Source organism: Aphis gossypii, chromosome 2 (genome assembly GCF_020184175.1).
Source record: "Aphis gossypii isolate Hap1 chromosome 2, ASM2018417v2, whole genome shotgun sequence".
Taxonomy (NCBI): domain Eukaryota; kingdom Metazoa; phylum Arthropoda; class Insecta; order Hemiptera; family Aphididae; genus Aphis; species Aphis gossypii.
The window spans coordinates 60,888,307-60,904,093 of record NC_065531.1 but is presented as its reverse complement, the minus strand read 5'-3'; the positions used below and the strand labels follow the sequence as shown (position 1 = coordinate 60,904,093).

General features: G+C 24.2%; 1 protein-coding gene across 2 annotated transcripts in view; it reads right to left on the bottom strand.

Annotated features, from left to right (window-relative positions):
- Positions 1-15,787, bottom strand: part of LOC114133042 (uncharacterized) — a 78,925-nt gene that overhangs the window by 28,149 nt on the left and 34,989 nt on the right. For both annotated transcript variants that reach the window (XM_050200411.1, XM_050200412.1), the window contains exon 2: positions 4,490-4,675. In XM_050200411.1, coding sequence (XP_050056368.1) covers positions 4,490-4,655 — 166 coding nt within the window. In that variant the 5' untranslated portion in view covers positions 4,656-4,675. The remainder of the gene's footprint in view (positions 1-4,489; positions 4,676-15,787) is intronic.

The following is a 15,787-nucleotide window of genomic DNA, read 5'->3' as shown; positions in this document are numbered from 1 at the left end:
ATACAGTATTAAAACGATAACAAATTAGAACTAACTTGTTTCAAAAAAAATTTAACTACTGCATTTTTTTAATAGTTACTCAATCATTAAAAAAATTATATAATTGATAATCAAATATTTTTTTTTGGTAACCATGTCGATAGTTATTAAAATATTGTTTTGGTAACTATTACCAAATCAAAGACAACGTAAATAATGTTTATTAAATATGCAATATGCATGTTCTACTGTTTTATTACTCTAGAATAATTTTATTATTTTAAATTTATATTATTGGTTCATATTCAACAATTTAAAATATTAACATAAATACCTAACTATCAAATACTATTAACCTAGACGTAACGCTATATGTGTACTTTGTCTTTAGTTTACTTTATATTAATTGATTAGATACCTTTGAACAAAAAGACACAATATGTATTAATGTGATATATTTCTGTAAAAATATACATATTTTAAAAGTATCATTTATTTTTTTATTAGTTAATATGCACGGATGCGACGAATTCAATGATAAATATTTTATATATTATTCTAGTGCAGAAAATAAGAGTTATCTATTTTAGATGTTAAGCGTTGTCAAGGAAACTTTGTCTTCATATTATGATGTATTTTACCTTAGTGAAACCCATTCTAGAAATTTATACAACCCCATTTATCGTTTGTAAAGTGGACTGAAACAAAACTTTATACCTTGGCTTAAACGTTGACGTAAAGAATGAAATTGTTTTACAATATTACATATTTAAACCTAATTTAAAAATAATAATTTTATCTGTATGATGAAAAATAGAGTGGTTCTTTATTATATTTTAGGATTTAGGCAATTTAAAATAAAATGAATGGTTATTTTAAGTGTTAAAAATTTATTTGAAATCTCATTAAAGTCAAATCATTATTATTTACATATCTTTTATAACTAATAATAATAATATAAATATTATAATATGCATTACATGGTTTTATAAATGAAACTCAAATTCACAGAAATTCCTAAACTATGATTTTCTTTATTCATTTAATTAAAAATTATGTTATGTTTAAGTATAGAAGAGAATACTAAGGTTTCATCTATAATTTTTCTAGAGTTATCATTAGAAACATATTTACTATAATATATGATTCATGACATAAAAATGTGTTTTTATGCTGCTCTCTAAAAATGTATATATTTCCTGTCAGATAATTTTTCATTAATTATAAAAATTACTGATAAGTTAAACCATAAAAAGTCAAAATAATATTTGAGATAAATTAATGTAAGGTAAAATTTTAATCTATACAAATTCGAGACATACTAAATTATAGATTATATTATTTAATATTTGTAAGTTCAACAGAAATCTCTATTTAAATAATATTGTATTTTCGTAAAATATATAATTGCTGTGGTTCGATTTTGTAACGATGTACATACGAATTTTAACTCAATTAAACAAATAAAAAAAATGAATAAAAATAACATGTTTCAAAGTTGTTTATTTTTATTATTATTGTCTTACTTCATAATCTGAAAATGAAATTATCATACATAGGTCATAGATACATAACTTATAATTATAACATAATATATTGAAACAATAATGTTCATCGATTTAAAAATATATTCTCAACAAATGAAGTATATCAAGTATTAATTTGGACAAAATTCTTAAAACCTATATATATTAACTTATTATATTGTATATAATTTATTTATCTATTCTTATCACCTTTATTATAACTATCTCTCTATTGATGAGTGATCATCAACATTTAAAATACAGTTTCAAAATACATAATAATTGGAATTACTGTTTCATGATAGATTTAACTACTGTACTGTATAACACTGGTAACTTTTGAGATTATCATGAGAAATAAATCGAAAAACTTCGAGTTGTAAAAATGACTAGGTACTTCCTTGAGCCTATCGCCAAATACAACGGTTACAAACCCCCGTTTATGTGCAACACAAGAATCATTGACAGCTTTAAACGTTAGTAGCCACACTATATACGATTGAACGAAAACGAGAATGCGAAAAAATAAAATCCAAATGAAAGCATTTAATATTTATGCATATATAAAATAGCGAACGAATACTCCTTTGTATATAAATTCATTTAAGTATACAATATATAAGACTTGTATTATGTGTTTGTGTCTATTGCATGCACCAAAGCATTACTCAACGTTATACTACAATAAACTTAGTGTATACTTAAAGTTAACCAGAGTATATGATATTGATTCAATGAAATTTAAATGTATTAATATTTAACAAATATGTAAACTGTATTATAGTGTATACATAGATGTAAATATTTTAATTATAAACAATTAGATTTCATAAGTTTATTGTAAAAATAAAATTAAAATACAGACAATATGATTTAGCGGTGTGAAAATATATCTCTTAAAATGTTAATATAATACTCGTTTCATAAAAAAAATATCAAAACTAGTTTTATCAACTATCAAACGTCTGTTTAATGTTTTCATCTTAATTTAAAAATATTAAATTTAAACATAATAAAAATGGGTGTTAGGTGTTTTTTTTTATGATTGAGATTAATTGCTTGTGTTAATAAAAAGTTTTGCAGTTTTGTAATGTTGATGTCAAATATTTATAAAGTATCTCGGATGGTTAATCTAAATTAAAATTTCACAAGGATTTTATACAGATTATTAGAAACATGCGATATAATACATTATCTTGAAAATCATAACTAAAAATGGAAATTTATTACTTCAATGTAACTATGCACCAAGTCAGTAATTTACATTAATTATTACAAATAATAAAACACTAATTCGATAAATTGGATAAAATCCAACACATATAATAAATAAATTAATGTTATCTATAAAAACTTTTAATTACATAATTTTCTCTCTTATAAATTGTTATTTTGGTTGAACAGATTTAAACCAAATATCTTTGAATTAATTTAAAAATGTTATTACATTAGTTGAATACATTTTATTAACACAAATAATAAATATATCATATCAGTATCTATTAAGTAAGATCAATTTTAATATAGATTTAATCAATTACGTGCTAAAAATTATCGAACTTAATAATTTAGTTTAGCTGAAATTTATTCAAACTATTAAAACACAGAAAAAAAAGTGATCAACTTACATGAATAATAAATTATCAACATTGATTTAGAATAAATTTGTTCTTGATACCTCTAGTAAAGCGGAAATCAAATTATAATTTACTTATATAAGGATCATTTTTCAATGATTGTATGTTTATAAATATTTATCTAATAAAACAGATTATGTGGGTATATAATTGAATACATGGTATTAGTATTTATTTTTCTATTCACGATTTTAAATAAATAAAACGTCAACGGAATTTAAATAATATATTGTTATATTATACAAATTAAGAACTTTAAAATACCAATAAATAATTATCTATAACAATTGTACTCATTAAAATGCAATATGTTCTTGTACACTCAAGAAATACTTTTTTTCTTTTTAATTTAACAAAGTTATTAAATTGTGTTTATATTTTATTGATTATACTCCAATTAAAGTTGTCAATTCACTTTCAAAAAAAAAAAAAAAAAGTTATGTTTCATTATTGTAATTATTGGTTCTTAGTAAAAGTAATAAATTAAAAATTAGGCCATTGTATGATACTTCGTGAGTCGTAAGATTTACTCGAGATTTTTATTTATACATTGTAACATAACAACGTCAATCACTGAGCAACGCGTTTTTAAAAGTTTCCTCCAAATATAGGTATAAGTTCCTTATCGATCTAATCAGTATTACACTGTAAAAGATAATCCTGCTTCTTGCTGACGAAACTGAAAACAATAATGGAATATCGTCGCACAAATAAAAATCGATAGTTCAATTAAACAAAGTAGTCTTGTCCTCTCATCATATAATAATAATAATAATATGCTGAATGTTTTCCTATCTCATTATATACGCTGCGTCATCATCTTTGGTATACTGTTACGCATCAATAGAGAGCAAAGGGCAGTTATTTATTATATAATTATTGTATGCAAATTTTTCTATGTTAGAAGCCGTACAATAATAATTGCTCGTGTTTAAGACTCGACTCGAAAAAAAAAAATAGCAATAATAATAATTGCACATAAAAACAAATCAATTGACAATCATAATATTAATAGTTATTCATCACTTTAAATTGAATTCTAACACTATTAATAGTTATAACTATAATAATTACGGAATCCCAGAATCAACTAGAACAACGAGTAAACAAATGTACTTTGTTTTAAACCGTATAGGAGTATAAAATATTATTTATGGTTTAACATCGTGATACTGTTTAACGACGTGCTTAAAAACCTAAAAAAAAGATTCGGTCAGGGAAAAACTATACATGTATACATATCGTACGTTATTAACCAAACTACAGTTATAGTGTGATATAAAAAATATAACTATCGTTTTATTCAACTTGGAGCTCGAACGAGGCACGTGCACATTAAGTACTTACCTCCGGTTCCCGTGGGTATCATTTCCGACGGTACGGTGGACGTCTCTTCGGTCTCTTCGACGCCCAACACCTGGTTGGACGTAGGTGTATCCAACCACGGAGTTCCATCGTCCGGATATGGCGTGTCACCGTAGTTCAGCTCTGTGAAATTGCCATTTTCCACCATTTTCTGTTTAAATCATATTCCTGAAAAGAGAAACATGTTTGTTATTAACAATACACACACATACACACACGTATGTACTTAAACTATAGAGCACAGATAATAGAATAATAAAGATGAATAACTTATATGAATATGAATCACTGTTCACTTTTTAAATAATACTATCATTAAAGACTAAATGCTTGAATGTTTTATATCTCTCCTTTTCAACATTATATCGTAAAGATAATTAAACAATAATATTGTTTTCGTGTTTAGTCGTTAAAGTCCGGAACAGAAATGATGATTTACATCAAATTTTGTGTTATGTAGTGAAAAATTATCTCTTCAAGGGGAAAATTATATTCTTTCATTGTGTGTGTAATTGTATCTAGTCGTTTATTCCTTAACAGTAAATTATTCAGTTATACGGTAAATAATTTATTTTCGTTTAAACAAAATCACTTTTTTCGTATCCTTAAACCTAAAATGAATAATAATCACTTTTAATCCCATAAACTCTATTTGAGGAATACCTTTAAAAACCACAAGTTACAATATATAAATGTAACCTATATATTATATCAACATATATATTATACATAATATCATGTTTGTTTTATTGAAATAACATAAATAACTATTACTGAAACGAAAAACGATTTAACATTTGCGGTATTATCTACATTTGACTTTTTTGAATACCTACACATAAACTGAGGTTTTCTGAACTAATGCCTAAAATAAAAGCTGTTAATAAAAATTAAAGACAAAGCAATATTTGACTCGATTTAATTTTATAATATATTGCGTAGTTTCTAAATTTTACCACAAAATTCTTATTATTTATTAAAAAAAAATCAACATTAACACTTATTATATGGATCTTTTGATTTTTTTACCTATATGCATCAGTAATAAGTGATGTTTACCAAGAAACCGGAATTAGCTTTATAATATCGCTGTTTGAATGTTAAATCTATAGATTAATTTATATATCTGACATAAAATACAAAACCTAACCTGTGTGCATGGATAGCTGTACTGGCTTGTGAAACACGCGAAGGGTTTCGGCGCTATGAATACTACATGAATATGACATTATTCGATCGTCGAAAGTTTACCCGTTGTCACTGAATTTGTTATAATAAGGTAGCCACTACGAAAATCCCTTTCCGGTTAATTCCATACATTGACCCATATAACCAGGATTATGCATCGATGATATTATATATTAGTATATTACCAAAATATATTTCTTAAACAGTACTCGGTTTTGATTAACAGTGAATTTTAAAAATATCCATAACAGGTAATAATTTTGCTGGTAAATTGAATCCCGATTATCTTAGTTAATAAGTTACTCTTAAAATTAAACGATTTACTGTCAATACAGTTAATCGTATCCGATATACTCGTATGTATATAGTTATGAAGAATAAAAATAATGCTTTATTTTGTTTCCACTATTATCATATAGTTTTCTCCAAAATCACTCTTTTTCGTATCATATGTTTTGAGAACATAAAATATGTTCATAAAATTATCATTGTTGTGTTTAATTAGGTCTGTTTCGCTTTTTTTGAGAAAATATAATAATATATTGTTTTTAAGTTAATCAATACCAATAATATAATCTGATAATTTGAGTTTAATTATTATAGGCATATTAAAATGAATGCAATTACTTGTTAACAATTAATTAATCTACTGTAATCTCTAATACTTATAAAAAAAAAATAATAATAATAATCAATATCAATATCAATAAATAATAAAATATGTTAAGAAATGAAAGTAATTAAACCGTTTTCGTTCAAAATTGTTTTTGGTGAACACAACCTTCATTCACTCATCATTTAAATTTAATAAGTCTTCCCATAGTAACTTATTCAATGACAAAGCGCATTTGATAATATCACTATACAATTAAGTAATTTACTTGGTTTTTATCTTCTCTTCTCCTTAAATTATTGAAGTAAAACACAAAATATTTTTAAATTTGTATTTTTTTATTGTATAACAATCATAAATCTAAACATTTTCTGATTACACTGTGTTTCAATATTTGGGACTTAACAAAACAATATTAAATCAGATTAATGTGATCATTCACATATTTTGATAAAAACTAATATGGTACATTAACTATCCACTCCTATAATACAATTAAAAAGGATACACTGATTTATATTATATATTGTCTATAGTGACGTTTCGTACAAATCATCTGTACATTACCGACAGCTACTGCCTGATTTGTTCATATCTTATACTATTCTAGTTAAAAAGAGAAACACTACAGAAAGTATTTTATGTTAAGGTTAGGTTAGGAATGGCTGCATATTTATTTATTTTTAAATCAATTGTAGTAATGTGAAATCGATGCTATTTGTTAATAATATATTTTTAACATAAATTTACTTTTATATATTATTATAAAATCGATGATTTTAAATATTATAAATGTGTAACCATGACGTTTTTACTTTTATAATACGTATATTATTAGGTATGTATTATGTTATAGTTACGTACAATTAATTGTTTTATAATATATTATATATTATATAATACCTACGTAATTATAAAAGGATAGTAAAACTGCCACACAATAATGACCTCCATTATTATACTACAATGCTAATGGAAATTAAATAAAGTGCGTTAAATTTAAAGAATCTAAACTAAACTGTCGATTTTTTCACTAAGCTGTAAAACGAGAGAGTAGATCTTTGTAAAAATTGAATTGTATAATGACACTAACAAAAAAACCAGTTGAAATAATTTTATTTGTACATACCAATGGTGATGAATTATTCGATTATTCTTTACCTCATAAATACTATATCGAAACCGAGCATTTCACATAAAATACACACATTTCTTTAGTATTGATACATATTTTGTAGTGTGTGGTTTGTAAATACAGCTCTAAATAAATAATAGTTATAAACTAATAAATAAAATTTAATTTAATTTTCCCATACAGCCAAATATTATAATTTGCACTCCAGTGATACACTGATACCTTTTGGATTCTAAAACAATTTTATGTTTATTTAGATTTGTTTTTATGTTCAACAATACAATTTATTTTAGTATGAGGTGTGGTGAAAATATAACTAATAAGATAAAAAGAAATAAAATATAAAATTTAATATAGTTACAAGTTAACTATTTAATAACATTTAACATCAAACAAAAAAATTTGAATGAACATATTTCATTGAAAAAAAAAAACCGCAAAACAATAAATTCAAATTTGCCTTTCCTGAAATATTTGAAGATAAACCAATACAAGTCAATCGTTATGCACCTTATTTTTAAAAAAACTTAACGTCATAAACTAGAGGTCTCTAATATGTAGCCCTTCTTGTCTTTATTTAAGGTCCGTGAACATATTTTAAGCAAAGCATATGTTTTTAATCTTTCAATACATGTTTTTATTACAAATGTGTACACGAGATTTAAAAAGAAATAGGTTATAGTCTACTGTCAAAAAAAGATAATAGAAAACCATTGCTAAAACTATATATTAAACTATATATATTCTAGTTTTTTAAAGAATACTGTTATTTTTTACTAAAAATTTTAATCTAAAAAATTAACACTTTTATAAAACAAATATACTCTATATTCGTTATTTATAAGAATAATAAAATATTTTATACATAACTCATACAAATTCAAGAGAAATTGAGAATTTAAATGAGACTGATAAATTATTATAAATTGTCGTTAGGTATTTTGGTAAAATGTAAGTAGTATTACCTATTATTTACTATTAGGTATAATATACTATATTTGTGATACTTAAAAGTATTACGTTAACATTAATTTAGACTACTACAAATACTATTTTTCTCGTTAAAATTTAACTTATTTATAATGTAAAAACCCAATTTTTATCTTTTTGAACATAACCTTGTACCATGTAAAAAAAATATTGCTAATTAAAAAGTAATGTGCTACTTGATACTTTTCTAGTTCATGAAAAAAACGTTAAATCATATTAATATAAAGATATATTTTTTTTAAAGTTTGGGTGTTTAAAAATTTATCAATAAGAGTTATCAATATCTATATTATATATTCATATAAGGATTTATATATATATACTATATAATAAATCTATATATGTATACTACTATAGTGCTATTTATATTAATAAATCCTCTATATTTTTTTGCTTCAATAACATAATCGTAATTATGTATATTGTGCATTGATTGCTAGGTGAAATCTTTACTAAAATTTGGATACAAAAGAACTTAAATTGCACTTATAGAACAATTTTGTTTCTTTGATTGTTTAGGAAATGTAATTCATCTTGTTATCTATTGCTAGAAGCAATGTAAATATGTATTATACGTGGAATTATAACGTTAACATATTATAATAAAAAATTTATCGCGGTTGCAAAAAAAAAAAATACATGTTTGTGAATTTCCATGACGTTATATTATATTAAATATTCATATTATATCAATATTCATGTTCAGTTGTTAATTCTTATTTAAAAATTTAAGTTTAAATTATATTAATAAAATAATTTTTAATTTTATTATACTTATTTATATAATATTATATTAAAAAAAAAAATCAAAGTATTTGTTATTTTTTAAAAGATTTATGTTGTTTTTTTTCACAATAAACTCTATACTATTAAGTTTATTGTGTATATATTATATATATATATAATGGAGAAGATTAATTATTAGTGCTTGGCAACACAATGTATTAAATAATAAGACGTTTAAAAAATGATTAACTATTCAGAATATATTTGATTCTCCACTGAGAGAAAACTATATTAATGTTTTAATTTAAAATCAAAACTAATACCCTTATTATGATTGAAAAGAGAATGAGTACAATTAAGCATGTTGTTAGAAAATAAAGAATAATGATTATAGTTTAGTACTCATATCATATAAAGTATATTTTAATAGTGCACTAGGTACATTATATAAAAAAATACTAACTTAAATCAAAATTTTATTTTTTGAAAGTTTAAAGTTAATGGAATTGTGTAATTTCTCTACTTTTATAACCTAACCTATGACTATTGGCAATGTCTGACACAGAAAAAAATTCGGGGTGGGAGGTTTTCATAGGGGATGATTCAAATGCTACACCAAAAATTGTTCATGTCGTATTTTACAAAGTTACTTCATTTCTCTTATTTAATGCTGATTAATAAATAATACTACCTTTATTTAATCTAAAACAATTATTTGATTTGTGATTTACTCCATTATACATGATTACATCGTAAGACATCTTTGGTATCTTTATTTTTCTTCGATGATTGTAGTTCTATAATATAGTGAACACACCAATTTTTTGATCAAGCGATCGACTCTGTTACTAATTTTCCGATGGGTGATCATCTGTGAATTTTAGAAAACATATTATTATGTCATACCCTAACCTAACCATAATTGTTAAGATAAATAGTATTTAGCAATACTTCTTCTAACATAAATATAATTAAATTTTATAGTCTTTGTCTTTAAATATTATCATAAATATTTTATTTTATTGCTCCTCGTAACCTAATTTATTATGTATCTTGAAATAACTTTAAATATCTTTATTTTATGTCCACTGAACGTTTAAAACTAAATAAATTATAGTTATCGGAGTGATGGAAATTAAAATTAATTATATACCTAATGCTATATAATAATATATAATATAATATAAATAAATACTAAATGGAAATGAAACTCGGTTGTAGTAAATGATGAAAACTCTAGTATTAAATAGTTGAATATGTTTAAAAAAAAAATAAATAATAACAATGTTATAAATTGCTATATAATTTGTTACACTGCTCTCAAACATTTCAATTGAATTGAATCACTAAATATAGTTATAAAAATAAACAATAGTATTTAATGTTCAATACAATTAGGTATTGTAAATTTTAATTTTTAAGTAATTTAAAAAAATTAATATCATACCACTTGAAAATTATTTCATTTAATAACACAATTGAAAAACATAATTTCAACGAAATAACAAACATATTTTAATGAACAAATTATATCGTTTGGAATTTAGTGATTGTCTAAAATGTATTTCAATTGGTTGAGAGACGTGAATATTTTTGCAAATTAAATGTAAATATAACATCGAAATATCGAATAATGGTAAAAAATAATGTACCATAAAAATAATGTATTATGTCTGTACATTTATAGACTTGAGAAAGTGAAACCATAAGAACTAAAGAAATAGCAATAGAACAGTTGAGAGATAACATAAATAAATTGTTTATTTTAATGATTTCCAATTAAAACCCTCCTATATTTTTCGTTTAATCAAAACATTTAATTTTAATATTTAAATAGTAAATTTTGAAAATCTAAAATAATTTTCTTAAATGTTTAAAATGTTATAATTAAAGTATTATATTTCGTTTATAGCGCCCTACAATGTTATTTTATTTATATTGATTTTCTTATATTAGTGTTGATCGTTGAAGGTGAATGATTACTAAAACAAAAAAAAAACAAATGTTTTTTTTCCTTAGGCTTGTACTTTCTGCCTCAGATAAACGAGATTTCGACATTGATAGATTGATTGTGGATTTAGTTTAAATGTTTTGAACTTTTTTGGGAATTTAAAGTGTAATACAAAATACACTTTAAGTCTTACATGCATTGAATTTTGTACTATCTAATGAAGATACGCTTATAAATATTACACTCCATAGTCCATACATAGATCACCTATTTTATGAAACGAAAAAGCGACTTAGTTTATGAGCAATAATTGAATGACTATAAGTAGGTAATAGAACTGCATGTCATATGGTTATTATTTAGTTCATAGTTTGTCTAAATACAACTAAAATGTTTGTGGGTTACTGTATTTTATAAATAATATAGTTTTGATTGAGTTATTATTATACACATTATATTAATTTTGAAGCAAACAGCGAATGTAACTACTGTAAGTCTTTTAGTTGAATCGTTATTGAAGATAATCGATTTTAAACTGTGAATATTTAAGAAACAATTTTATTATATATTTTAAAAGTTTATAAATTTTAATTCATGAAGTATGTAAGTTTAATTAATTTTTAAGAATAACTATAAACAGCCGATTGACAAATTCGATGAAATATTGTGTTACACTTCGTATTGTTTTTAATGTGTAACAATTTGTGTACTTAGCATAATATTACATAATATAACTAATAAATGAATAAATCATATTCAACCTTTAATCCTTAATTACACAACACATTTGAAACTTGTGTTTATTTTCATTCAAATAAATAATAACTGCAAACATTTATACTAAAATATACAATACAGTTAACAAATAAGAAAACTAATAGATTTCACGTTTCAGTTAGAATTTAAAATTTAAAAATAATTATTTTATATATGAGTTTGGTACAACACAATTTAATATATATAAATCATTTTGAGTTACATTCCATGCAGCACTCGTCATGGATTATCAAAGTTACAACATAGTATAATGATAGGTGCAAATGGCATTGCTATTTGCTTAAATTGTGACATATGAAATTTACCGAGATATTTTGATAAACTCCCTATGTATGTAAATATTTTTTTGGAGTTATTTCTCTCTGTGTTTCCCAGACATTCAGTTCATCACACGCAGACTGGTGACATTGCTAACGATAATACATTTACCGACTTACCATCGTGAATGGCGGGACAAGGGAAAACAAATTCGGAACGTTGACAATCATAATCCACGCGTGTTCTCTGGCAAAATTAATATCTATGATTAACGGGGCTGTAGATGACGAGATTGAGATACATTTACGACGGGATTTCGGCGTGCCATGCCGCGTTTCGTCTTTAATGCGAACAGAATGTTTTTAAAGCAAAAAAATACTAAATAATAAAATATATATATATATAATGTTATGTAATAAACTTACACGTATATTATTTTTCACGGTAAGCCTCAGAGCCGGCGACGTAGCTTTTGTATAAATCAAAACAACCGGTAAAGGTTGGCCGTGAAGGAACGCGAAGGAAAAAATCGTTCGTCAGAAAATTGTACGTGCCGTTATACGATGACGGTAAACCGTACGTCGGCCCATGGCGATGGGTAAAGGTGTGAGCGGGGAGGTCTGTCTTGGACGAACGCCACGTGTGTTGTACGCATATACACACATTACATATATATATATATTTATCAACGAAAAACGTTTGTCATATGAGTCGGATTCCACGTGGGAACGATATATATAAGTATAGAGAGGGTAGGTCGTAGTGATATAAGGTGTGTGCACGGTAGTGGTGGGGTTAACGTCAAGTCTCATCCTCTTCTCGTGCACGCAAAAGTACAATGAGCACCGGCACTATATTCCGCAACACAAAAACAATTCAGAAAGGGTGGTTTTGTTTTTATTATATTATTCTTGTTATTCTTATTTATTTATTTTTTTTTTTACACAATACGATTTTTTGCGTAATTTTCAGCGTGCAGTTATAATATATTGTGCAGAACTCACCACCACACGAAAAAGAAGACACGCGTATATGGCATAAAATAGGTATAATAATTCCGAGAAACTATATTCAATAGTTTATATAATATTATATCATTATACTACCGATATTAATTATTGCTATACGAATGTAGGTATAATTCGTTTCAATATTTTAATATATATCGATCGATACGCGCAAGCGCATACAAGTTTGTGTGTATTGTGTTTCCGGGTATACATCGATAACAGCCGCGTGTCATACGTAAATCATTAACTTATAATTACTTACACTACACGTATAGAATTATTTATGATGTATTATCGAAAGTAACTTAAATATAATATTATTAATGATGTGAAGTGAGCTTTAATGATTGAGAACACCTATAGCGAAGTAATTTATAGTGAAACTTTAAAAAAACAATCTACACACTCAATAAATAATCTCAAAATGCGTACGCCATTAAAGTTCAAAATCAAAATTATGCAAACAGTGATTGACTTAGTCAATCTTAATATAAATAAGGTTGGTTTAATTTATTATCTGTAAAGTATACAAAAGAGTCATATTTATATGAGATTTTCGAAAATTCAAATCCCAAAAGAAATACTATAATTATTTATATTATAAGACTCTCAAGAGAGAAAATACAACGGTGTACTATAATATATTATCACAACTGTGTATAAGTTGTTTAAGTTCACAGGATTAAAACTATCTTTATAATATAATGTACCTATCTATCATAAAATTAGTTTATTATTATATTTTTTTCTTTTTTTTTTTTTGCGATTATCTATCTCATGTTTAATATTTTATAATTTTCGCTTACAACATGAAATGATAAAGCAATACTAAAATGTATTATATATACCTACAAACAATTTATTAGTGTCAAAATCAATTAATTGATTAAAAGTTCTTACTATTAACAAATATTCGTGAATATTCAATACGCGGCGATATTTCACCTCGTACATCAATTACCTATATATTATGCAAAACTCACCAGAAACTAAAATAGTAAACTTACTAAACATTATAATGTCACACCATTGATTAAATATAATCCACAACATTTTTAGATTATCTATATTTTGTAACTAAATAAAAAAGTTAAACATAGAGGCTAACAATACGACAAAATTGAAATCATGTAAATAATTTAAAATTTAAATTGTGATTGTAAAATAAATTATTAGTTTACAATATCAATATAAATACAAAACGTTAATTTCATACATACATAAGTTAACGGACTAAATAATTTATTTTTATTGAATAGTGGCGATGGTATAGTGTTTTATTATATTGTTACAGAAATGTATGAGTTTGAGAATATTGCTGTATTACAAAAATAACCCGTTAAAAAATACTAATGCACATCTATAGAAACTGTCAGTAATTAGTGGATAAATTGGTTCAAATTCTATTAAAACCATGCCTAATAGTTTATTTATATAATTAATTTATTCTACAGAAGGCATAATCAATTTAATACAATATAACATAGAATGAATTACATAGTTACATAGTTATATTTTAAAACAGTAAATATTTTCAGGCTACAGAATACATCGTTTATGTTTTAAAAAAAAATATATTATCGCATTTTATGAACATTATTTTGGTTATGCATAAATATATGTAGTTTGCATGTATTGTTTTAGGTTAATCAAGCAAAAATACAATTAGTGTTTTGATGTTTACTCTGATAGGTGTAGAAATAAACTAAAAGTAAAATAATTTATATGTTTACAGCACTATAGAAAACAACAACGATAGTTACTGTCGTTACATAAAACTGAGTATTTTATCCAAAACTACAGATAAAAGAAATAAAAAAACTGTCACCAAAAGCATTTCATTACCAACGAAAAACACAAATTATTAATTAAATTTTTTTCATTACAGAACGAACAAATATTTTAAATAATTACATCGATAAAATCACTAATTAACAATAATTATGTCTCTCCTTAATACTTTATATTATTATACAAATAGTAATAATATGAAATATATTTAATACCTAATAACATTTTGATATCTTAAAATAACTTGTATATAAAACTATAAATGCATTTACATTACTCATATATTTAATAAATGTATATTAACTACAAATGTAAGAGCGGTAATCGAATGTCAATCGACATAAAAATACCCAGAGGACAACCAAGGATGCGATGAGTAGATGGGGTGAGCAAGGATCTGGAAATACTGAAAGTGACAAATTGACAAATTGTATATATAAAATCTTGAATCGAAAGATTGAAGAACAGTGACAGCGGAGGCCAAACTTAATACAGAATTGTACAACCATAAAAGGAGACATAAAAATTAATAAAAGTCGGGGTAACTGTAGACTTTGTTGGACATAAAAACAAAAGTAAAATATCTAAAGAATTACATTACATTTATTATTATATTATAGTTATTAAAACACATTAAGCTAGAACAGATTTAAGAAATTAGATTAAAATATAATTAATTAAATTGAATGCGAATAAAATTGTATTTGTAGCCATGAAACTAATACTAAATTTAAGTTTTATATTCAAACCTTTAAATGTATTAAATTAGTAAACTGTTTAATAAAACCAACTTAATAAACTAAAAAAAAAAAAAATAAAAAACTGAAACTGAAACTAAAAT